General features: G+C 49.2%; 1 protein-coding gene across 3 annotated transcripts in view; it reads right to left on the bottom strand.

Moving 5' to 3' along the window:
• The window catches only part of LOC106592454 (pyruvate carboxylase, mitochondrial), a 482,562-nt gene that overhangs the window by 17,908 nt on the left and 439,544 nt on the right, over nucleotides 1-25,110 (bottom strand). For all 3 annotated transcript variants that reach the window (XM_045701616.1, XM_045701615.1, XM_045701617.1), the window contains exons 22-25: nucleotides 21,931-22,026; nucleotides 17,242-17,390; nucleotides 9,622-9,693; nucleotides 8,725-8,832 (exon numbers count right to left, since the gene is read on the bottom strand). In XM_045701616.1, the coding sequence (XP_045557572.1) occupies nucleotides 8,725-8,832; nucleotides 9,622-9,693; nucleotides 17,242-17,390; nucleotides 21,931-22,026 (425 nt within the window). The remainder of the gene's footprint in view (nucleotides 1-8,724; nucleotides 8,833-9,621; nucleotides 9,694-17,241; nucleotides 17,391-21,930; nucleotides 22,027-25,110) is intronic.

The following is a 25,110-nucleotide window of genomic DNA, read 5'->3' as shown; positions in this document are numbered from 1 at the left end:
TGCAGGCAGCAGAACATTCTCCACGGCGTCTCCAGACTCCGTCACGTCTGTCACGTGCTCAGTGTGAACCTGCTTTCATCTGTGAAGAGCACAGGGCACCAGTGGCGAATTTGCCAATCTTGGTGTTCTCTGGCAAATGCCAAACGTCCTGCACGGTGTTGGGCTCTAAGCACAACCCCCACCTGTGGACGTCGAGCCCTCATACCACCCTCATGGAGTCTGTTTCTGACCATTTGAGCAGACACATGCACATTTGTGGCCTGCTGGAGGTCATTTTGCAGGGCTCTGGCAGTGCTTCTCCTGCTCCTTCTTGCACAAAGGCGGAGGTAGCGGTCCTGCTGCTGGGTTGTTGCCCTCCTACGGCCTCCTCCACGTCTCCTGATGTACTGGCCTGTCTCATGGTAGCGCCTCCATGCTCTGGACACTACGCTGACAGACACAGCAAACCTTCTTGCCACAGCTCGCATTGATGTGCCATCCTGGATGAGCTGCACTACCTGAGCCACTTGTGTGGGTTGTAGACTCCGTCTCATGCTACCACTAGAGTGAAAGCACCGCCAGCATTCAAAAGTGACCAAAACATCAGCCAGGAAGCATAGGAACTGAGAAGTGGTCTGTGGTCCCCACCTGCAGAACCACTCCTTTATTGGGGGTGTCTTGCTAATTGCCTATAATTTCCACCTGTTGTCTATTCCATTTGCACAACAGCATGTGAAATTTATTGTCAATCAGTGTTGCTTCCTAAGTGGACAGTTTGATTTCACAGAAGGGTGATTGACTTGGAGTTACATTGTGTTGTTTAAGTGTTCCCTTTATTTTTTTGAGCAGTGTATATATTTTATATATATATATATAAACATTCTATTGGTTGCAAGAATTTTGTTTTAATAATTTAAATGAAAAAACTCGAAGTTTTGGATCTGGTGTCGTTTTACGTATCTGTTCATTAAAATATCAAACCAAATATTTGCTGGTCCTTAAATGAAACTGGTATACTTTATAATTCATCCCAATTTTCTTTAACCAATTTTGGTTAATTCAGGGCCGACAGACAAGTTCCTTACTTTCTCCCCCTTCCACTTGACTCATCCATTTTTGCGGTAATTTTGTATTTAGTTGGTCGCTGCAACATAGGTGATATTTCACCCAGTACTCTGTACTCCATGGTCTCTCCAACCCTGTTCCTACAGCTACCCAGTACTCTGTACTCCATGGTCTCTCCAACCCTGTTCCTGCAGCTACCCAGTACTCTGTACTCCATGGTCTCTCCAATCCTGTTCCTACAGCTACCCAGTACTCCGTACTCCATGGTCTCTCCAACCCTGTTCCTGCAGCTACCCAGTACTCTGTACTCCATGGTCTCTCCAACCCTGTTCCTGCAGCTACCCAGTACTCTGTACTCCATGGTCTCTCCAACCCTGTTCCTGCAGCTACCCAGTACTCTGTACTCCATGGTCTCTCCAACCCTGTTCTTGCAGCTACCCAGTACTCTGTACTCCATGGTCTCTCCAACCCTGCTCCTGCAGCTACCCGCTGCTTCATTTGGGAAACCAAGTGAAATCTGTTGGGGGGAACATCAATAGTAACATGTTTTCACAACAAAACATGTTTAATTAAAGTGTTGACAGCCCTTCTCTGTGTTCAGGAGAAAGGAATGAAGGAGAGAGAGAGGAGGAGATGGAAACACACTGTAGTGAGATATTCTGTAGTTAAAGGTAATGAGTCAACCTATTAATTAACCCTGTAAGTCGCCCTCCACAATCAACGAACCAACAACATGGCCTAGGGCTGTACGTTGTCTCCCAGACTCATGAATAGAACGTTTGCAGTGTACCATCAGGTAACTAGTCCAACCAGTATGCAAAATAATACAATCAGCACTTAAAGGCTAGACCAATTATGTACGAAAGACCTCTTAAATCAGTTTTGTTTTATATTTTGCAGCCATGCGTAATATGCCGTAGGCTATGTATTGTATAATGGCACAATCATTATTTTAATAATGAGAATTTGTTCTTAACTGACTTTCCTAGTTAAATAAAGGTTAAATAAGAAATGTAATATATATTTTTTAAATGCATAAACTCTAATATGCAAATGGATGTTTTAAATGAATCAACACCGTAAAAAGCAGCTGTCCATTTCATTGTGTTAGACTTTGAAACAACGTCCACAATGACCATGTTTTCCACATCAGTTTCTACCTGCTGTTGAACATCTTTCTTCAAATTGATCAATCACAGTGAGGTGAGTTTTAATAGTTTTAATAGCACATACTGTTTTGATAAGTGTTCTACGTGATTTTTCGATTTCATTTGTATTGATATCAGAGTGGTTAGAGAGCCCTGAGTACCAGGCCATTAGGACTTGATGGTAGTTAGAGCCCTGAGTACCAGGCCATTAGGACCTGATGGTAGTTAGAGCCCTGAGTACCAGGCCATTATGACCTGATGGTAGTTAGAGCCCTGAGTACCAGGCCATTAGGACCTAATGGTCATTAGAGCCCTGAGTACCAGGCCATTAGGACCTAATGGTCATTAGAGCCCTGAGTACCAGGCCATTAGGACCTAATGGTCATTAGAGCCCTGAGTACCAGGCCATTAGGACCTGATGGTTGTTAGAGCCCTGAGTACCAGGCCATTAGGACCTGATGGTAGTTAGAGCCCTGAGTACCAGGCCGTTAGGACCTGATGGTAGTTAGAGCCCTGAGTACCAGACCATTAGGACCTGATGGTAGTTAGAGCCCTGAGTACCAGGCCGTTAGGACCTGATGGTAGTTAGAGCCCTGAGTACCAGGCCGTTAGGACCTGATGGTAGTTAGAGCCCTGAGTACCAGGCCATTAGGACCTGATGGTAGTTAGAGCCCTGAGTACCAGGCCATTAGGACCTGATGGTTGTTAGAGCCCTGAGTACCAGACCATTAGGACCTGATGGTAGTTAGAGCCCTGAGTACCAGGCCATTAGGACCTGATGGTTGTTAGAGCCCTGAGTACCAGGCCATTAGGACCTGATGGTAGTTAGAGCCCTGAGTACCAGACCATTAGGACCTGATGGTCGTTAGAGCCCTGAGTACCAGGCCATTAGGACCTGATGGTAGTTAGAGCCCTGAGTACCAGGCCATTAGGACCTGATGGTAGTTAGAGCCCTGATTACCAGGCCGTTAGGACCTGATGGTAGTTAAAGCCCTGAGTACCAGGCCATTAGGACCTGATGGTAGTTAGAGCCCTGAGTACCAGACCATTAGGACCTGATGGTAGTTAGAGCCCTGAGTACCAGGCCATTAGAACCTGGCCATTAGGACCTGATGGTCGTTAGAGAGTTGGGTACTACCAACGCATGTCCTGAGTGCAAGAGGAGATTACCTAGACTCAACATTAACATGGAATTTTCCTGCGGTCATTACTTATGAGTGCCGGTGTGGTGATAATACGGTCACTGTGTGTGTGAAAAGACTGAAAAGACTGAAAAGATTTGTCATGGGTCCTCGGATCCTCAAAAAGTTCTACAGCTGCACCATCGAGAGCATCCTGACCGGTTGCATCACCGCCTGGTATGGCAACTGCTCGGCATCCGACCTCAAGGTACTAAAAGGGTAGAGCGTACTGCCCAGTACATCACTGGGGCCAAGCTTCCTGCCATCCAGGACTCATATAGTAGGCGGTGTCAGAGGAAGGACCTAAAGATTGTCAAAGACTCCAGTCACCCAAGTTATAGACTGGTTGCTCTTCTACCGCACGGCAAGTGATACCGGAGCGCCAAGTCTAGGACCAAAAGGCTCCTCAACAGCTTCTACCCCCAAGCCATAAGACTCCTGAACAATTAATCAAATCGCCACCGGACTATTTACATTGACACCCCCCCCCCATTTGTTTGGTACACTGCTGCTACTCGCTGTTTATTATCTATGCATAGTCACTTCACCCCTACCTACATGTACAGATTACCTCAACTAACCTGTACCCCCTTACTGTTTATTATCTATACATAGTCACTTCACCCCTACCTACATGTACAGATTACCTCAACTAGCCTATACCCCTTACTGTTTATTATCTATACATAGTCACTTCACCCCTACCTACATGTACAGATTACCTCAACTAGCCTATACCCCTTACTGTTTATTATCTATACATAGTCACTTCACCCCTACCTACATGTACAGATTACCTCAACTAGCCTGTACCCCCGCAAATTGACTCAGTACAGGTGCCCCCTTTATATAGCCTCGTTATTGTTATGATATTGTGTTACTTTTTTATAATTTTTTACTTTGGTTTATTTGGTAAATATTTTCTAAGGGACAGGGTCTATTTTCCTGAATTTCGTAACTGCATATTCTAGTTTCTGGGCAGGAGTAGTAACCAGATTAAATCGGGTACGTTTTTTTATCCGGACGTGAAAATACTGCCACCTATCCCAAAGAAGTTAACTGAATGTTTAATATTACGATAATTTATTCGAAATGTGCACCTTCCAATTTCACCGGATGTTGTCGGCTGGCATCCAGCTAGCAGGAGAGAGAGCCCCAGTAGAGCTCTAAGTTAGTTAGTGTATACATCTATATGTGTTTCTGAAGTCACAGTACATTATGTCCCCAATACAAACACCCCCAGTTCCCCTACTGTGCCCCCCTAGTAATGGTGTGTGTGTGTGTGTGTGTGTGTGTGTGTGTGTGTGTGTGTGTGTGTGTGTGTGTGTGTGTGTGTGTGTGTGTGTGTGTGTGTGTGTGTGTGTGTGTGTGTGTGTGTGTGTGTGTGTGTGTGTGTGTGTGTGCGCGTGTTTGTTTGTTTGTGACTCTGGGGGGACGCCACAGCAGACAAACAACAAAGTTTGTTATTTTCTTCTGTGACTGGAGGCTACTGCTTCTCTCAGGAGATGGAGAGAGGAAGGAGGGAGGGAGGGAGAGAAGGAGGGAGGGAGGGAGGGAGGTAGGGGAGGGGAGGGAGGTAGGAAGAGAGGAAGGGGGGAGTGAGGGAGGGAGGGTGAGAGGAAGGAAGGAAGGGAGGAAGGGAGGGCGAGAGGAAGTGAGGGTGGGAGTGAGTGTGAAGGAGGGAGGGAGAGTGGGAGGGGGGAGAGGGGGAGGGAAGGGAGGAGGAAGGAAGGAATGGAGGGAAGGATGGAAGGAAAGACGGAAGGGAGGGAGAGAGAGAGGGAGAGAGGGGGGAGGAGGGAGGAAGAGCGAGGGAGGGAGGAAGAGGGAGGGAGTGAGAGAGAGAGGAAGGGAGGGGGGGGAAGAAGTTAACAAAAAATACTACAGTGTGCCATCACAGCAGCAAGATGTGTGACCTGTTGCCACAAGAAAAGGTCAACCAGTGAAGAACAAACACCATTGTAAATACATAAATACAACCCATATTTATGTTTATTTATTTTCCCTTTTGTACTTTAACCATTTGCACATCATTACAACACTGTATATATACAGATAATATGACATTTGAAATGTCTTTATTCTTTTGGAACTTGTGTGAGTGTAATGTTTACTGTTCATTTGTATTGTTTATTTAATTTCTGTTTATTATCTACTTCACTTGCTTTGGCAATATTAACATATGTTTCCCATGCCAATAAAGCCCTTATATTGAAATTGAAATATAATTGAAAGAGGAAGGAAGGGAGAGAGGAAGGGGGGAGTGAGGGAGGGTGAGAGGAAGGGAGGAAGGAAGGAAGGAAGGAAGGGAGGAAGGAAGGAAGGGAGAGAGGGATCACATGCAGTTTTACAGTTTTTTCCAACTGCTTACACACAAAATCTTTTCATGTCACACTATTTTTGAAAACTCTCACTCAAAGTGCAAAACTACACACCAAATATCCAAAACCATAAGCTATTTCTCAGCCTTTGACTCAGTTGTCAATTACATAAAACACTTTTTTCAAAACACTACACACAATTCTCTACCTAAAAACACAAAAATCTAACAGGAAGTGACTTGCTTTCCTTTTCCAAACACAACCAATCAAAATGCTACACTTATTCACCAGGTCACACACACACAATAGGACAGAGGGCAATTACCAATGTCCCTGGACAGCGTGGGGGTAATATAACTATGTGTGCTGCCATCACTCAAAACGGGGTCCTCCATCACAATGCCACACTGGGTCCGTACAACACCAGCCATAGGGTATGCTCACTTTTCTGGATGCAATTTACACAATGCTTGTCCCTGATCCAGATCAGGAGCCTGCTAGATTTGGGGTTTTATGGGACAATGTTAGTTTTCACCAGGCAATGGAGGACGCATAGAGGTTGCCTCTGTCCAAGGTTGGATACGCCATGCTAGGAGATACTTCCCTCGATGTTTGGCAAGAGAAAACGTATCTTGTGATGTGGACGAAGTATTGTGGCCAGACCCAGCCCGGAGAAGAGATGAAGCGTAGTTTAGCACTGGTGACTGCCCCCCCTACCAATTCCTGGACTGCCCCCCCCCAATTCCTGGACTGCCCCCCCCGGGACCCCACACACACAATTGTGTTCTTTACTGTATTCTAAAGAATATACTTTTGGTTTACATATGTTTATGGTTTTGTTGCATGCTACTGTATACAACGGTAATGTTTGGCCTAATAAATATTTTCTGTTTCTACATTGCATTGGTGTTTACAGTGTACTTGTTACCCCTCTCAGCAGATTACTTTCACTGTAGAACATTGTATTGAAATGTAGATATAAGCCTATGAAAGACCAACGAGCTTTAGATTTAGAACAGTGTTTACATGGTATATCCAAACATGTACTATTATGAAAGCAGTGTTTGCCATTTGATGTAAATGCTTCATTCTGACATGTGTTTAATGGCATTTTGAATGCAGTGTTACATTTTGAAGGAGATGTGAGGCATTTTGCATTTTGTGTGTGCAGTTTTAGGAATTGTGTGTAGAGTTTTGAAAAAAGGAGAGACAGTTTTGAAAGCGTGTGTAAGCATTTGGAAAAAAACTGCAAGAGAGTTGAAGATTGTGTTGAGATCCACCATATTTAAAGGGAAATCTGGGATTGCGGCGTATTTAAAAAAAACACTTTTATATTAGTAAGTGAAGTGTGACCACTTTGCTGTTATTTGAATCACAGATTGTCCCTTTAACCATCAATATTCCCCAAATCTTCTCAAAATGGTTGATATAACACTCCTGGAGGTCTGCTTTCTCCCTACCTCTTCTTCTCTCGGGAGATACCGACAAAAGTGGGCGTTGTGTGTGTATGTGTGTAATGTTTGAGTGTGTGTGTGTGTGTGTATTTATGTAATGAGTTTGAGTGCCTTCCCTGTAGCTCAGTTGGTAGAGCATGGTGTTTGCAACGCAAGGGTTGTGGGTTCGATTCCCACGGGCGGCCAGCACAGATTTTTTTTTTAATGAAATGTATGAAATTGTATGAAATCTATGCATTCACTACTGTAAGTTGCTCTGGATAAGAGCGTCTGCTAAATGACTCAAATGTAAAAAATGTTTGAGTCTGTGTTGCGTATTAGTTGTTTTCTTCCAGGAACTAATTCTCCTGAAAGCGGAAAGAAAGTGTAATAAGGGTGATACTGTAATAAGGGTGGTACTGTAATAACGGTGATACTGTAATAAGGGTGGTCCTGTAATAAGGGTGGTACTGTAATAAGGGTGGTCCTGTAATAAGGGTGGTCCTGTAATAAGGGTGGTAGTGTAATAATGGTGGTACTGTAATAAGGGTGGTACTGTAATAACGGTGATACTGTAATACGGGTGGTACTGTAATAATTGGTGATACTGTAATATGGGTGGTACTGTAATAATGGTGGTACTGTAATACGGGTGGTACTGTAATAACGGTGGTACTAATACGGGTGGTACTGTAATAATTGGTGATACTGTAATATGGGTGGTACTGTAATAATGGTGGTACTGTAATACGGGTGGTACTGTAATAACGGTGGTACTAATACGGGTGGTACTGTAATAAGGGTGATACTGTAATAACGGTGATACTGTAATAATCATGATACTGTAATAACGGTGATACTGTAATAATCATGATACTGTAATAATGGTGGTACTGTAATAACGGTGGTACTGTAATACGGGTGATACTGTAATAAGGGTGATACTGTAAAAAGGGTGGTACTGTAATAAGGGTGATACTGTAATAATGGTAATACTGTAATAATTGTGGTACTGTAATACGGGTGCTACTGTAATAAGGGTGGTACTGTAATAAGGGTGGTACTCTAAGAAGGGTGATACTGTAATAAGGGTGATACTGTAATAATTGTGGTACTGTAATACGGGTGCTACTGTAATAAGGGTGGTACTGTAATAAGGGTGTTACTGTAATAAGGGTGGTACTGTAATAAGGGTGGTACTGTAATAAGGGTGATACTGTAATAATGGTAATACTGTAATAATTGTGGTACTGTAATAAGGGTGGTACTGGGAGTGGTTGTTTCTTTACTACTAAAGGGTTGAATGCACTGACTGTAAGGTGCTTTAGATAACAGTATTTGCTCAAATGTGAAATGTTTGTGAGTGTCTCCCTGTGTGAGTGTCTCCCTGTGTGAGTGTCTCCCTGTGTGAGTGTCTCCCTGTGTGAGTGTCTCCCTGTGTGAGTGTCTCCCTGTGTGAGTGTCTCCCTGTGTGAGTGGTGTCTCCCTGTGTGAGTGTGTGTCTCCCTGTGTGTGTGTCTCCCTGTGTGTGTCCCTGTGTGAGTGTCTCCCTGTGTGTGTCCCTGTGTGTGTGTCCCTGTGTGGGGGTGTGTGTTACCTTGGTCCTGAATGGTTCGGGGAAGCCTCCATGCGGTATCCCAATGTGTCCTTGTAGAAACTCCACCACGGACAGAGGGAAGGACAGCTCATCAGCTCTTTCCTCCACCTGAACAACAACCACAATATCAACCACAATCACAACCACAATCACAATATCAACCACAATATCAACCACAACCACAATCACAACAACAATCACAATATCAACCACAACCACAATCACAACAACAACCACAACCACAATATCAACCACAATCACAATATCAACCACAATCACAATATCAACCACAACCACAATATCAACCACAATCACAACCACAATCACAATATCAACCACAATATCAACCACAACCACAATATCAACCACAATCACAATATCAACCACAATCACAATATCAACCACAATCACAATATCAACCACAACCACAATATCAACCACAATCACAATATCAACCACAATCACAATATCAACCACAATCACAATATCAACCACAACCACAATATCAACCACAACCACAATATCAACCACAATCACAATATCAACCACAATCACAATATCAACCACAACCACAATATCAACCACAACCACAATATCAACCACAATCACAATATCAACCACAATCACAATCACAACCACAATCACAATATCAACCACAATCACAACCACAATCACAATATCAACCACAATATCAACCACAACCACAATATCAACCACAATCACAATATCAACCACAACCACAATATCAACCACAATCACAACCACAATATCAACCACAATCACAATATCAACCACAACCTCAACCACAACCTTGTGGTTGACGTGGTAGAATGGTCCCGGCAACAATAAATAGACAGAAATATAATAGTGAATATTTCGACAGATAAATGTACATACCTCCTCTCTCGTCAGGTTGTTCTGGACCATGAACTGAGCTAGGTCTCCTACAATCTTAGAGCTGGGAGTCACCTAGAGAGAGACGGAGGGGGGAGAGAGGGATGGAGGGGGGAGAGAGAGATGGAGGGGGGAGAGAGAGATGGAGGGGGGGAGAGAGAGATGGAGGGAGGAGAGAGAGATGGAGGGGGAGAGAGAGATGGAGGGGGGGAGAGAGAGATGGAGGGGGGAGAGAGACAGAGGGGGGGAGAGAGATGGAGGGGGGGAGAAAGGGATGGAGGGGGGAGAGAGAGACAGAGGGGTGAGAGAGAGATGGAAGGGGGGAGAGAGAGAGATGGGGCAGAAAGATAGAGAGATGGGGGAGAAAGAGAGAGAGATGGGGGAGAGAGAGAGGAAGGGGGAGAGAGAGAGAGATGGGGAGAGAGAGATGGAGGGGGAGAGAGGGATGGAGGGGGAGAGAGGGATGGAGGGGGAGAGAGAGATGGAGGGGGGAGAGAGGGATGGAGGGGGGAGAGAGGGATGGAGGGGGAGAGAGAGATGGAGGGGGGAGAGAGAGATGGAGGGAGAGAGAGAGAGATGGAGGGAGAGAGAGAGAGAGAGATAAAGAGAGAGAGATGGGGGAGAAAGAGAGAAAGATGGGGGAGAGAGAGAGGAAGGGGAGAGAGAGGGATGGAGGGGGAGAGAGAGATGGAGGGGGGAGAGAGAGATGGAGGGGAGAGAGAGAGATGGAGGGGAGAGAGAGAGATGGAGGGGGAGAGAGAGATGGAGGGGGGGAGAGAGAGATGGAGGGGGGGAGAGAGACATGGAGGGGGGAGAGAGACAGAGAGGGGGAGAGAGAGATGGAGGGGGGAGAAAGGGATGGAGGGGGGAGAGAGAGAGAGAGACAGAGGGGTGAGAGAGAGATGGAGGGGGGAGAGAGAGAGATGGGGCAGAAAGAGAGAGAGATGGGGGGAGAAAGAGAGAGAGATGGGGGAGAGAGAGAGGAAGGGGGGGAGAGAGAGAGAGATGGGGAGAGAGAGATGGAGGGGGAGAGAGGGATGGAGGGGGAGAGAGGGATGGAGGGGGAGAGAGGGATGGAGGGGGAGAGAGAGATGGAGGGGGAGAGAGGGATGGAGGGGGAGAGAGAGATGGAGGGTGGAGAGAGGGATGGAGGGGGAGAGAGGGATGGAGGGGGGAGAGAGAGATGGAGGGGGAGAGAGAGATATGGAGGGAGAGAGAGAGAGAGAGATAAAGAGAGAGAGATGGGGGAGAAAGAGAGAAAGATGGGGGAGAGAGAGAGGAAGGGGAGAGAGAGGGATGGAGTGGGAGAGGGATGGAGGGGGAGAGAGAGATGGAGGGGGGAGAGAGGGATGGAGGGGGAGAGAGAGATGGAGGGGGGGAGAGAGAGATGGAGGGGGAGAGAGAGATGGAGGGGGGAGAGAGAGAGATTGAGGGGGAGAGAGAGAGAGATGGAGGGGGGGAGAGAGAGAGATGGAGGGGGAGAGAGAGAGAGAGAGAGAGAGAGAGAGAGAGAGATGGGGAGAGAAAGAGAGATGGAGGGGGGGAGAGAGAGGAAGGGGTGGAGAGAGAGATGGAGGGGGGAGAGAGAGAGACGGAGGGGGAGAGAGAGACGGAGGGGGGAAGAGAGAGACGGAGGGAGGAGAGAGAGAGAGACGGAGGGGGGGAGAGAGAGATGGAGGGGGGAGAGAGAGACGAGGGGGGAGAAAGAGAGAGATGGACGGGGAGATAGAGAGAGGGAAAAAGAGAGAGAGGAACAGAGTTAAAACAACAACTTATGAACTTAAAAACGTGTTAATAAAACAATGAACTTGCGCACACACACACACACACACACACACACACACACACACACACACACACACACACACACACACACACACACACACACACACACACACACACAGTCTCTCTGTCACTCTCCCTCTCTCTCTCCCCCTCTCTCTCTCACTCTCTTTCTCTCCATCTCTTTCTCTCCCTCTCTCCCCTCTCTCTTTCCCTCCCGCTCTCTCCCTCTCTCTCCCTCTCTCTCCCTCTCTTTCTTTCCTTCCTTCATTATCTCTCTCTCTCTAATTTCACAGTAATCACAGCTGTCCCCAGTCCCCCTCTCTGTCCCTTCTCTCCTTTCTACATTTCTCTCCACCATGTCTTTCTCTCCATCCGTGTCTGTTATTTCACAGTAATCACAGCTGTCCCCCAGTCCCTTTCTCTGTTTCTCTTTCCCTCATTCTCTCTCTCTGTCACCTCAGTGCCACTGTGCCCTCCAGTCTAAACTATAGTGACTTATTGGACCCTAAACACTTCTTAATAGCTCTCTCTCTCTCTCTCTCTCTCTCTCTCTCTACACAAGGGAAACATATGTTTACATTGCCAAAGCAAGTGAAGTAGATAATAAATAATACATATTAACAGTAAATATTACACTCACACAAATTCCAAAAGAATAAAGACCTTTCAAATGCAATATTATGTCTATTTACAGTGTTCTAATGATGTGCAAATGGTTAAAGTACAAAAGGGAAAATAAATAAACATAAATATGGGTTGTATTTACAATGGTGTTTGTTCTTCACTGGTTGACCTTTTCTTGTGGCAACAGGTCACAAATCTTGCTGCTGTGATTAACGGCACACTTGCTGTACACAAACTTGCTGTTTGTGTACATGGATTTTATAATGTTTTTCCCCAAACACCACTTTCCATCACTTTCCATCAATTTGTATAGCAGACCCTCAAATTGAGTCAAAAGCTTTTTTGAAATCAATAAAGTTTTTGTTTGTTTGTTTGTTAATTAGGGTGTGCAGGGTGAATACGTGGTCTGTTGTATGGTAATTTGATAAAAAGCCTATTTTACAATTGCTCAGTATATTGTTTTCACTGAGGAAATGTATGAGTCTGTGTCACGATTCCCACCGACGGTGGCGCCCCCTCCTGCTCGGGTGGCGCTCGGCGGTCGTCGTCACCGGCCTATTAGCTGCCACCGATTCCCTTTGCTTTTCCCTTTTTTTATTTTAGACACCTGTGGTCAATTAGCCATTAGAGGGGCTATTTAGTTTAGCTGGCCCGCTCCTTTTCGTGCGGGATTAATTGTTGTTTCCGACTGTCTTGTTCATGTTCGGCTTGGCATATTGTCACACCTTATTTATTCCCCTGTGTTTGGGAACTTTGGTTTTGTTTCTCAAAGTGTTATTAAAAAACCACACTCCCTGTGCTCGTTGCTTCCTGCGCCTCATTCCTAAACCACGACTACCAACGCCGTTACAGTCTGCTGTTAATGATAATGCAGAGGATTTTCCCAAGGTTGCTGTTGATGCATATCCCACCGTAGTTATTTGGGTCAAATGAGTCTCCACTTTTGTGGATTGGGGTGATCAGTCCTTGGTTGTAAATATTGGGGAAGATGCCAGAGCTAAGGTAGTCTTTAATAGTTGATTCTAAGACATGTTATTGACCAGGTATATGTTTTTGCTGTTTGTTCTTTGTCATAGAGCCAAAAAGATTGGAGAAGTGGTTGATCCATACATCTCCGTTTTGGGTAGATAACTCTTAGTGTTATGGTTTGTTTAGTGTTTTCTAATCTTCTATGAATTCTTCATTTTCATTGAGCTGATTTCTGACGTGCTGTTCCGTCTTTTTCCGTAGTGTATTTCTGTATTGTTTTAGTGATTCACCATTGTGAAGGTGTAGACTCAGGTTGTCTGGGTCTCTATGTCTTTGGTTGGATAGGTTTCTCAATTTCTTTCTTAGGGTTTTTTCATTCTTCATCAAACCATTTGTCATCTCTCTCTCTTTTTCTGCTTTCTTGTGTTCTATTATAGCTCTTCATAGCCAATGGGGAGGCCAGCTGTCTGGATCCTGTCTCTTCTCTCTCTAGCTTTCCCATTATGAGAGTGTAGGTCTTGGCAGGTTAAACACAGAGAGAGACGAGGTGTGTGTCCTGAATGGCATCCTAATTCCTATAGAGTGCACTGTGTACTGTTAACCAGAGCCCTATTCAAGGGTAAAGTATAGGGAATAGGGTGCCATTTGGGAGGGTCCCCAGGTACTCTTAGGGTACTGTCTATTCTGTCACTGCTGATAGAGAGAGAGAGAGTGAGTTAGGGAGAGAGAGGAGGGAGAGTGGATTTTAGCATTAATCTGTGATCGTTTTGACTCAGGGAGATGGGAGCATTCATTGAGGATGTGTTTGTGTTGTCAGAGAAGAGAGGAAATGAGAGAGGGAAGGGGAAAGGGGGAGGGGAAGATGGAGGAGAGGGGGAGAAAGGAGAGGAGAGGAGAGGAGAGGAGAGGAGGGGGGGAGTGGAGAGGAGAGGGGAGAGAAAGAAGAGGAGAGAGACAGGAGAGGAGAGGAAAGAATGAGAGGGAGGAGAAAGGAGGGGAGGAGGGGAGGTATGATGAGAGAAACTTTATGTCCAAAAATGAAAAGGTTATCCATGCTTTTGTCACTTCTAGATTAGACTACTGCAATGCTCTACTTTCCGGCTACCCGGATAAATCACTAAATAAACTTCAGTTAGTGCTAAACACGGCTGCTAGAATCCTGACTAGAACCAAAACATGTGATCATATTACTCCAGGGCTAGCCTCCCTACACTGGCTTCCTGTTAAGGCTAAGGCCTTTAAGTCTTTATTGAAGACTCATTTCTTCAGTAGGTCCTATGATTGAGTGTAGTCTGGCCAAGGGATGTGAAGGTGATCGGAAATGCACTGGAGCAACGAACCGCCCTTGCTGTCTCTGCCTGGCCGGTTCCCCTCTCTCCTCTGGGATTCTCTGCCTCTGAACCTATTACAGGGGCTGAGTCACTGGCTTACTGGTGCTCTTCCATGTCGTCCCAAGGAGGGGTGCATCACTTGAGTGGGTTGAGTCACTGACGTGATCTTCCTGTCCGGGTTGGCGCCCCCTCAGATTCGTGCCATGGGGGAGATCTTCGTGGACTATACTCAGCCTTGTCTCAGGATGGTAAGTTGGTGGTCTGTTGATATGCTTCTAGTGGTGTGGGGGCTGTGCTTTGGCAAAGTGGGTGGGGTTATATCCTGCCTGGTTGGCCCTGTCCGGGGGTATCGTCGGATGGGGCCACAGGGTCTCCCGACCCCTCCTGTCTCAGCCTCCAGTATTTATGCTGCCATAGTTTTTGTGTCAGGGGGCTAGGGTCAGTCTGTTATAAATCTGGAGTATTTCTCCTGTCTTATCCGGTGTCCTGTGTGAATTTAAGTATGCTCCCTCTAATTCTCTCTCTCTCCCTCCCCTCCCGGAGGACTTGAGCCCTTGGACCTTGCCTCAGGACTACCTGGCCTGATGACTCCTTGCTGTCCCCAGTCCACCTGGTTGTGCTGCTGCTCCAGTTTCAACTGTTCTGCCTGTGGCTATGGAACCCTGACCTGTTCACCGGATGTGCTACCTTTTCTCGAACCAGTCACGATGAGAGGGAGGAGAGAAGTCACGATGAGAGGGAGGAGAGAAGTCACGATGAGAGGGAGGAGAGAAGGCACGATGAGAGGGAGGAGAGAAGGCACGATGAGAGGGAGGAGAGAAGGCACGATGAGAGGGAGGAGAGAAGGCACGATGAGAGGGAGGAGAGAAGGCATGATGAGAGGGAGGAGCGAAGGCATGATGAGAGGGAGGAGAGAAGTCACGATGAGAGGGAGGAGAGAAGTCACGATGAGAGGGAGGAGAGAAGGCATGATGAGATGGAGGAGAAGAGTCATGATGAGAGAAGTCACGATGAGAGAAGGCATGATGAGAGGGAGGAGAGAAGTCACGATGAGAGAGAGGAGAGAAGGCATGATGAGAGGGAGGAGAGAAGGCATGATGAGCGGGAGGAGAGAAGGCATGATGAGCGGGAGGAGAGAAGGCATGATGAGCGGGAGGAGAGAAGGCATGATGAGCGGGAGGAGAGAAGGCATGATGAGCGGGAGGAGAGAAGTCACGATGAGAGGGAGGAGAAAAAGGCATAATGAGAGGGAGGAGAGAAGGAGACCAGTATATCTTAAATATCAGATGCAGAAAGTGGTAAAGATTTGAAACAAATTGAAACAAAGAGAGACTAAGACCCCAGACAAACTACAGAGACAAACACTGTCAATGCAAGGACATGCATTATCACCCACACAGTTATCACCCTGGTAAACTCCACAGAAGTAGTGCAGTCAATGGAGAATATGGTGCCATTTTCAGACAGCGTCAGCTTGGAGTTTCCCCCAGTGTCACACCTACAATAAAAACTACTAGAGCACGTCTTATATGTTATATTCAGGCTAACCACACGGCAAGCGGTACCGGAGCGACAAGTCTAGGACCAAGTCTAGTTAACAACCTTCTCACCCCTTCTCCCTCTCCCTCTAGAACCTCCTCACCCCTTCTCCCTCTATGACCTCCTCACCCCTTCTCCCTCTCCCTCTAGGACCTCCTCACCCCTTCTCCCTCTCCCTCTAGGACCTCCTCACCCCTTCTCCCTCTCCCTCTAGAACCTCCTCACCCCTTCTCCCTCTATGACCTCCTCACCCCTTCTCCCTCTCCCTCTAGGACCTCCTCACCCCTTCTCCCTCTCCCTCTAGGACCTCCTCACCCCTTCTCCCTCTCCCTCTAGGACCTCCTCACCCCTTCTCCCTCTCCCTCTAGGACCTCCTCACCCCTTCTCCCTCTAGGACCTCCTCACCCCTTCTCCCTCTCCCTCTAGGACCTCCTCACCCCCTCTCCCTCTAGGACCAAGTCTAGATAACAACCTCCTCACCCCTTCTCCCTCTAGGACCTCCTCACCCCTTCTCCCTCTCCCTCTATGACCTCCTCACCCCTTCTCCCTCTCCCTCTAGGACCTCCTCACCCCTTCTCCCTCTAGGACCTCCTCACCCCTTCCCCCTCTCCCTCTATGACCTCCTCACCCCTTCTCCCTCTCCCTCTAGGACCTCCTCACCCCTTCTCCCTCTCCCTCTAGAACCTCCTCACCCCTTCTCCCTCTTCCTCTAGGACCTCCTCACCCCTTCTCCCTCTCCCTCTAGGACCTCCTCACCCCTTCCCCCTCTCCCTCTAGGACCTCCTCACCCCTTCTCCCTCTCCCTCTAAGACCTCCTCACCCCTTCTCCCTCTCCCTCTAGGACCTCCTCACCCCTTCTCTCTCTCCCTCTAGGACCTCCTCACCCCTTCTCCCTCTCCCTCTAGGACCAAGTCTAGTTAACAACCTCCTCACCCCTTCTCCCTCTCCCTCTAGAACCTCCTCACCCCTTCTCCCTCTCCCTCTAGGACCTCCTCACCCCTTCTCCCTCTAGGACCTCCTCACCCCTTCTCCCTCTCCCTCTAGGACCTCCTCACCCCTTCTCCCTCTCCCTCTAGGACCTCCTCACCCCTTCTCCCTCTCCCTCTAGAACCTCCTCACCCCTTCTCCCTCTCCCTCTAGAACCTCCTCACCCCTTCTCCCTCACCCTCTAGGACCTCCTCACCCCTTCTCCCTCTCCTCTAGGACCTCCTCACCCCTTCTCCCTCTCCCTCTAGGACCTCCTCACCCCTTCTCCCTCTAGAACCTCCTCACCCCTTCTCCCTCTCCCTCTAGGTCCTCCTCACCCCTTCTCCCTCTCCCTCTAGGACCTCCTCACCCCTTCTCCCTCTCCCTCTCTCCCTGCATCTCTCCTTACCTTGATCAGATCCCCCAGTAGTTTGTTAGCCTCTGAGTAGGACTTCTTGACTTGTTTAAACTTGTTGCCCAGCCCCATGCTGTGGGCCTGGAAGTGAAGGTTGGTGTACTGACCGCCTGGAATCTCATTCTCATACACATCAGCGTTACCTGGAGACAGAGAGAGAGAGAGAGAGACAGGAGTGTGTGTGTGTCTGTGTGTTGCTGTATTTTTCCGGTTTGGAGCGAGCAGTCGCACAGTCGCACTACTCTTCGCTCCACAGGTAATATTACACTTCACTACATTACAACGGCTTGATTTGTTTGATCTGAGCAATTCTTCTTAGCTGGCTACATAGCCGTCTTTGTATCAAAGATAATTGTGTAGTTTTAGAGTAATTGAGTAATTATCGAGGCTAGCTATCTTCGTCCTCCTAACGTAGTCAACACTCCTAGCTGCTAGCTAGCTAGTCATCACTGCTAGCTAGCCAACTTCTACCGACTAGCAGCACTGTAGAAACTATTACATTACTACGTAACGACTTGATTAGTGTGGTGTTAGTGTTAGTTAGCCAGCTACATAGTTGTCTTTGCTGTCTCTGTATCTAAGATAGTTGTGTAGTTTGAGTAATTATCGAGGTGAGCTAGCCAGCCGCGACGCGGCGCCAGACTTAGTCAACACACCTAGTCATCATTAACCCACTGCTAGCTAGCCAACCGTTACCGACTAGCAGCGCTGTAGATACTAATACTTTACAATGGAACGATTTGACTAGTGTAGTGTTAGCTAGCTAGCTACTTAGTTGTCTTTGTCATAGCTTGATAATTGTGTAGTTTAGTAATTACATAGGTTAGCTAGCCAGCCATCGAGGTCAGCTAGCCAGCTATTTCCGTCCCCCGCGACGCCATTTTTCCTAACCCAGCCAACTATTACCGACGAGCAGCATTGTAGAAACTAAATACATACAAGGAACGTCTTGATTAGTGTTATGTTAGCTAGCTAGCTACAAAGTTGCTTTGTATCATGACAAGGTGTAGTACTGAAACTATCGAGGTTACCTAGCCAGCTACACGTTCAAAGTCAACAACGCAGCCACTGCTAGCTAGCCTACTCCACCAGCCAGCAGTACTGCATCATTTTAGTCAATAAGATTTTTGCAACGTAAGCTTAACTTTCTGAACATTCGAGACGTGTAGTCCACTTGTCAGTCCAATCTCCTTTGCATTAGCGTAGCCTCTTCTGTAGCTTGTCTACTATGTGTCTGTCTATCCCTGTTCTCTCCCCTCTGCACAGGCCATACAAACGCTCCACACCGCGTGGCCGCTGCCACTCTAACCTGGTGGTCCCAGCGCGCACGACCCACGTGGAGTTCCAGGTCTCCGGCAGCCTCTGGAACTGCCGGTCTGCGGCCAACAAGGCTGAGTTCATCTCAGCCTATGCTACAATCCAGTCCCTAGACTTCCTGGCGCTGACGGAAACATGGATTACCACAGATAACACTGCTACTCCTACTGCTCTCTCCTCGTCTGACTACGTGTTCTCGCATACCCCTAGAGCATCGAGCCAGCGGGGTGGTGGCACTGGAATCCTCATCTCTCCCAAGTGGACATTCTCTCTTTCTCCCCTGACCCATCTGTCTATCTCCTCATTTGAATTCCATGCTGTCACAGTTACCAGCCCTTTCAAGCTTAACATCCTTATCATTTATCGCCCTCCAGGTTCCCTTGGAGAGTTCATCAATGAGCTTGACGCCTTGATAAGTTCCTTTCCTGAGGATGGCTCACCTCTCACAGTTCTGGGTGACTTTAACCTCCCCACGTCTACCTTCGACTCATTCCTCTCTGCCTCCTTCTTTCCACTCCTCTCCTCTTTCGACCTCACCCTCTCACCTTCCCCCCCTACTCACAAGGCAGGCAATACCCTTGACCTCATCTTTACTAGATGCTGTTCTTCCACTAATCTCATTGCAACTCCCCTCCAAGTCTCCGACCACTACCTTGTATCCTTTTCCCTCTCGCTCTCATCCAACACTTCTCACTCTGCCCCTACTCGGATGGTATTGCGCCGTCCCAACCTTCGCTCTCTCTCTCCCACTACTCTCTCCTCTTCCATCCTATCATCTCTTCCCTCTGCTCAAACCTTCTCCAACCTATCTCCTGATTCTGCCTCCTCAACCCTCCTCTCCTCCCTCTCTGCATCCTTTGATTTCCTCTGTCCCCTATCCCCCAGGCCGGCTCGGTCCTCCCCTCCTGCTCCGTGGCTCGACGACTCACTGCGAGCTCACAGAACAGGGCTCCGGGCAGCCGAGCGGAAATGGAGGAAAACTCGCCTCCCTGCGGACCTGGCATCCCTTCACTCCCTCCTCTCTACATTTTCCTCTTCTGTCTCTGCTGCTAAAGCCACTTTCTACCACTCTAAACTCCAAGCATCTGCCTCTAACCCTAGGAAGCTCTTTGCTACCTTCTCCTCCCTCCTGAATCCTCCTCCCCCTCCCCCTTCCTCCCTCTCTGCGGAAGACTTCGTCAACCATTTTGAAAAGAAGGTTGACGACATCCGATCCTCGTTTTCTAAGTCAAATGACACCGCTGGTCCTGCTCACACTGCCCTACCCTGTGCTTTGACCTCTTTCTCCCCTCTCTCTCCAGATGAAATCTTGCGTTTTGTGACGGCCGGCCGCCCAACAACCTGCCCACTTGACCCTATCCCCTCCTCTCTTCTCCAGACCATTTCCGGAGACCTTCTCCCCTACCTCACCTCGCTCATCAACTCATCCTTGACCGCTGGCTACGTCCCTTCCGTCTTCAAGAGAGCGAGAGTTGCACCCCTTCTGAAAAAACCTACACTCGATCCCTCCGATGTCAACAACTACAGACCAGTATCCCTTCTTTCCAAAACTCTTGAACGTGCCGTCCTTGGCCAGCTCTCTTGCTATCTCTCTCAGAATGACCTTCTTGATCCTAATCAGTCAGGTTTCAAGACTGGGCATTCAACTGAGACTGCTCTTCTCTGTGTCACGGAGGCTCTCCGCACTGCTAAAGCTAACTCTCTCTCCTCTGCTCTCATCCTTCTAGACCTATCTGCTGCCTTTGATACCGTGAACCATCAGATCCTCCTCTCCACCCTCTCCGAGCTGGGCATCTCCGGCGCGGCCCACGCTTGGATTGCGTCCTACCTGACAGGTCGCTCCTACCAGGTGGCGTGGCGAGAATCTGTCTCCGCACCATGTGCTCTCACCACTGGTGTCCCCCAGGGCTCTGTTCTAGGCCCACTCCTATTCTCGCTATACACCAAGTCACTTGGCTCTGTCATATCCTCACATGGTCTCTCATATCATTGCTATGCAGATGACACACAATTAATCTTCTCCTTTCCCCCTTCTGACAACCAGATGGCGAATCGCATCTCTGCATGTCTGGCAGACATATCAGTGTGGATGACGGATCACCACCTCAAGCTGAACCTCGGCAAGACGGAGCTGCTCTTCCTCCCGGGGAAGGACTGCCCGTTCCATGATCTCGCCATCACGGTTGACAACTCCCTTGTGTCCTCCTCCCAGAGTGCTAAGAGCCTCGGCGTGACCCTGGACAACACCCTGTCGTTCTCCACTAACATCAAGGCGGTGACCCGATCCTGTAGGTTCATGCTCTACAACATTCGCAGAGTACGACCCTGCCTCACACAGGAAGCGGCGCAGGTCCTAATCCAGGCACTTGTCATCTCCCGTCTGGATTACTGCAACTCGTTGTTGGCTGGGCTCCCTGCCTGTGCCATTAAACCCCTCCAACTCATCCAGAACGCCGCAGCCCGTCTGGTGTTCAACCTTCCCAAGTTCTCTCACGTCACCCCGCTCCTCCGCTCTCTCCACTGGCTTCCAGTCGAAGCTCGCATCCGCTACAAGACCATGGTGCTTGCCTACGGAGCTGTGAGGGGAACGGCACCTCCGTACCTTCAGGCTCTGATCAGGCCCTACACCCAAACAAGGGCACTGCGTTCATCCACCTCTGGCCTGCTCGCCCCCCTACCTCTGAGGAAGCACAGTTCCCGCTCAGCCCAGTCAAAACTGTTCGCTGCTCTGGCACCCCAATGGTGGAACAAGCTCCCTCACGACGCCAGGACAGCGGAGTCAATCACCACCTTCCGGAGACACCTGAAACCCCACCTCCTTAAGGAATACCTAGGATAGGATAAAGTAATCCTTCTACCCCCCCCCACCTTAAAAGATTTAGATGCACTATTGTAAAGTGGTTGTTCCACTGGATATTATAAGGTGAATGCACCAATTTGTAAGTCGCTCTGGATAAGAGCGTCTGCTAAATGACGTAAATGTAAATGTAAATGTGTGTGTGTGTGCGTGTGAAATTTGATTGTTTTATTCAAATAAAGTATTTAAATGTGTGTGTGTGTTGCTGTGTGTGTGTGTGTGTGTGTGTGTGTGTGTGTGTGTGTGTGTGTGTGTGTGTGTGTGTGTGTGTGTGTGTGTGTGTGTGTGTGAAATTTGATTGTTTTATTCAAATAAAGTATTTAAATGTGTGTGTGTGTGTGTGTGTGTGTGTGTGTGTGTGCGTATGTGTGTGTGTGTGTGTGTGTGTGTGTGTGTGTGTGTGTGTGTGTGTGTGTGTGTGTGTGTGTGTGTGTGTGTGTGCGTGTGTGTGTGTGTGTGCGCGTATGCGTGTGCGTGTGCGTGTGTGTGTGTGTGTGTGTGTGTGTTACCTGACTTCATGGTAGCAGTGCAGTCAAAGGGAGCATACAGTCCTCTAGTCACCTCCCAGTACTCACTATAATCAAACACCTTCTCTAAGGCAATACCTGGGAGAGGGAGGGAGGGAGGGGGAGGGAGAGAGGGGGAGAGGGGGGAGGGAGGGAGGGAGGGAGGGGAGGGGGAGGGGGAGAGGGAGGGAGGGAGGGAGGGAGGGAGGGAGGGAGGGAGGGAGGGAGGGAGGGAGGGAGGGAGGGAGGGAGGGAGAGGGAGGGAGGGAGGGAGGGAGGGAGGGAGGGAGGGGAGGAGGGAGGGAGGAGGGAGGGAGGGAGGGAGGGAGGGAGGGAGGGAGGGAGGGGAGGGAGGGAGGGAGGGAGGGAGGAGGGAGGGAGGGAGGGGAGGGAGAGAGGGAGGAGGGAGGGAGGGAGGGGGAGGGAGAGAGGGAGAGAGGGAGGAGGGAGGGAGGGAGGGAGGGAGGAGGGAGGGAGGGGGAGGGAGGGAGAAAGGGGCGGGAGAGAGGGAGGAGGGAGGGGGAGGGAGGGGGGAGGCAGAGAGGGAGGAGGGAGAAAGGGAGGGAGGGAGGGGGAAGGGAGAGAGGGAGGAGGGAGGGGGAGGGAGGGAGAAAGGGAGGAGGGAGGGGGGAGGAGGGAGGGGGGATGGAGGGAGGGGGGGGATGGGGGGGAGAAAGAGAGAGAGGGGAGGGAGAGAGGGAGGGAGGGAGGGAGGGGGGAGGGAGGGAGAAAGAGGGAGGGGTAGGGAGAGGGGTGAGGGAGGGGGAGGGAGGAGGGAGGGTGAGAGAGAGAGAGAGAGAGAAGTAGGGACAGGGAAGGTAAATAGACATAACAACAAAAAACTCCACGAGAATATCTGTCAAGCCATGAATCTTCAATCAGTCATTACTCCAAGATGCTACAGTTAGACCCTGCTGCTACTGTCCAGACAGAGAGATGATTGGTCAATAGGTCTTACTGCTACTGTGCAGACAGAGAGATGATTGGTCAACAGAAATATAGACAAAAAGAAAGACTATATAATGTTCATACTGAAACTCTCCAAGGCATGTCAGTCAGGCATCAGCCAGTCAGTTACGCAGGCAGTCAGTCAGGCATCGGTCAGTCAGTCAGGCAGGCATCAGTCAGTCAGGCAGGCATCAGTCAGGCAGACAGTCAGCCAGTCAGTCAGCCAGACAGACAGTCAGTTAGGCAGGCATCGGTCAGTCAGTCAGGCAGACAGTCAGTCAGGCAGACAGTCAGCCAGTCAGTCAGGCATCAGCCAGTCAGTTACGCAGGCAGTGGGATACTATCAATCAATATGCATCTCTATCTTTGAACAGTGCTGATATTGATACTGTCATTAACGTCTGAAGAAACACACAATGAGACAGACTTCAACATAATTGATGACAAGACGGAGACAGAGGAGGAGACAGAGGAGGAGACAGAGGAGACAGAGGAGGAGACAGAGGAGACAGAGGAGGAGACAGAGGAGGAGACAGAGGGGGAGACAGAGGAGGAGACAGAGGAGGAGACAGAGGAGGAGACAGAGGAGGAGACAGAGGAGGAGACAGAGGAAGAGACAGGAGGAGACAGAGGAGGAGACAGAGGAGGAGACAGAGGAGGAGACAGAGGAGGAGACAGAGGAGGAGACAGAGGAGGAGACAGAGGAAGAGACAGGAGGAGACAGAGGAGGAGACAGAGGAGACAGAGGAGACAGAGGAGGAGACAGAGGAAGAGACAGGAGGAGACAGAGGAGGAGACAGAGGAGGAGACAGAGGAAGAGACAGAGGAGACAGAGGAGACAGAGGAGGAGACAGAGGAGGAGACAGAGGAGGAGACAGAAGAGGAGACAGAGGAAGAGACAGGAGGAGACAGAGGAGACAGAGGAGACAGAGGAGGAGACAGAGGAGGAGACAGAGGAGGAGACAGAGGAGGAGACAGATGAGACAGAGGAGGAGACAGAGGAAGAGACAGGAGGAGACAGGAGGAGACAGAGGAGACAGAGGAGGAGACAGAGGAGGAGACAGAGGAGGAGACAGAGGAGACAGATGAGACAGAGGAGGAGACAGAGGAGGAGACAGAGGAGGAGACAGAGGAGGAGACAGGAGGAGACAGAGGAGGAGACAGAGGAGGAGACAGGAGGAGACAGAGGAGGAGACAGAGGAGACAAGAGGAGACAGAGGAGGAGACAGAGGAAGAGACAGGAGGAGACAGAGGAGGAGACAGAGGAGGAGACAGAGGAGGAGACAGAGGAGACAGAGGAGGAGACAGAGGAGACAGAGGAGGAGACAGAGGAGGAGACAGAGGAAGAGACAGGAGGAGACAGAGGAAGAGACAGAGGAGGAGACAGAGGAGGAGACAGAGGAGACAGAGGAGGAGACAGAGGAGGAGACAGAGGAGGAGACAGAGGAGGAGACAGAGGAGACAGAGGAGGAGGCAGAGGAAGAGACAGAGGAGGAGACAGAGGAAGAGACAGAGGAGGAGACAGAGGAGGAGACAGAGGAGGAGACAGAGGAGGAGACAGAGGAAGAGACAGAGGAGGAGACAGAGGAGGAGACAGAGGAGGAGACAGAGGAGGAGACAGAGGAAGAGACAGAGGAGGAGACAGAGGAAGAGATAGAGGAGGAGACAGAGGAGGAGACAGAGGAGGAGACAGAGGAGACAGAGGAGGAGACAGAGGAGGAGACAGAGGAGACAGAGGAGGAGACAGGAGGAGACAGAGGAGGAGACAGAGGAGACAGAGGAGGAGACAGAGGAGACAGGAGGAGACAGAGGAAGAGACAGAGGAGGAGACAGAGGAGGAGACAGAGGAGGAGACAGAGGAGACAGGAGGAGACAGAGGAAGAGACAGAGGAGGAGACAGAGGAGGAGACAGAGGAAGAGACAGAGGGGACAGAGGAGGAGACAGAGGAAGAGACAGAGGAGGAGACAGAGGAGGAGACAGAGGAAGAGACAGAGGAGGAGACAGAGGAGGAGACAGAGGAGGAGACAGAGGAGGAGACAGAGGAAGAGACAGGAGGAGACAGAGGAGGAGACAGAGGAAGAGACAGGAGGAGACAGAGGAAGAGACAGAGGAGACAGAGGAGACAGAGGAAGAGACAGAGGAGGAGACAGAGGAGGAGACAGAGGAGGAGACAGAGGAGGAGACAGAGGAGGAGACAGAGGAAGAGACAGAGGAGACAGAGGAGGAGACAGTGG

This window comes from Salmo salar, chromosome ssa18, assembly GCF_905237065.1.
Source record: "Salmo salar chromosome ssa18, Ssal_v3.1, whole genome shotgun sequence".
Lineage (NCBI taxonomy): Eukaryota > Metazoa > Chordata > Actinopteri > Salmoniformes > Salmonidae > Salmo > Salmo salar.
This window is presented reverse-complemented; position numbering and strand designations above follow the sequence as displayed.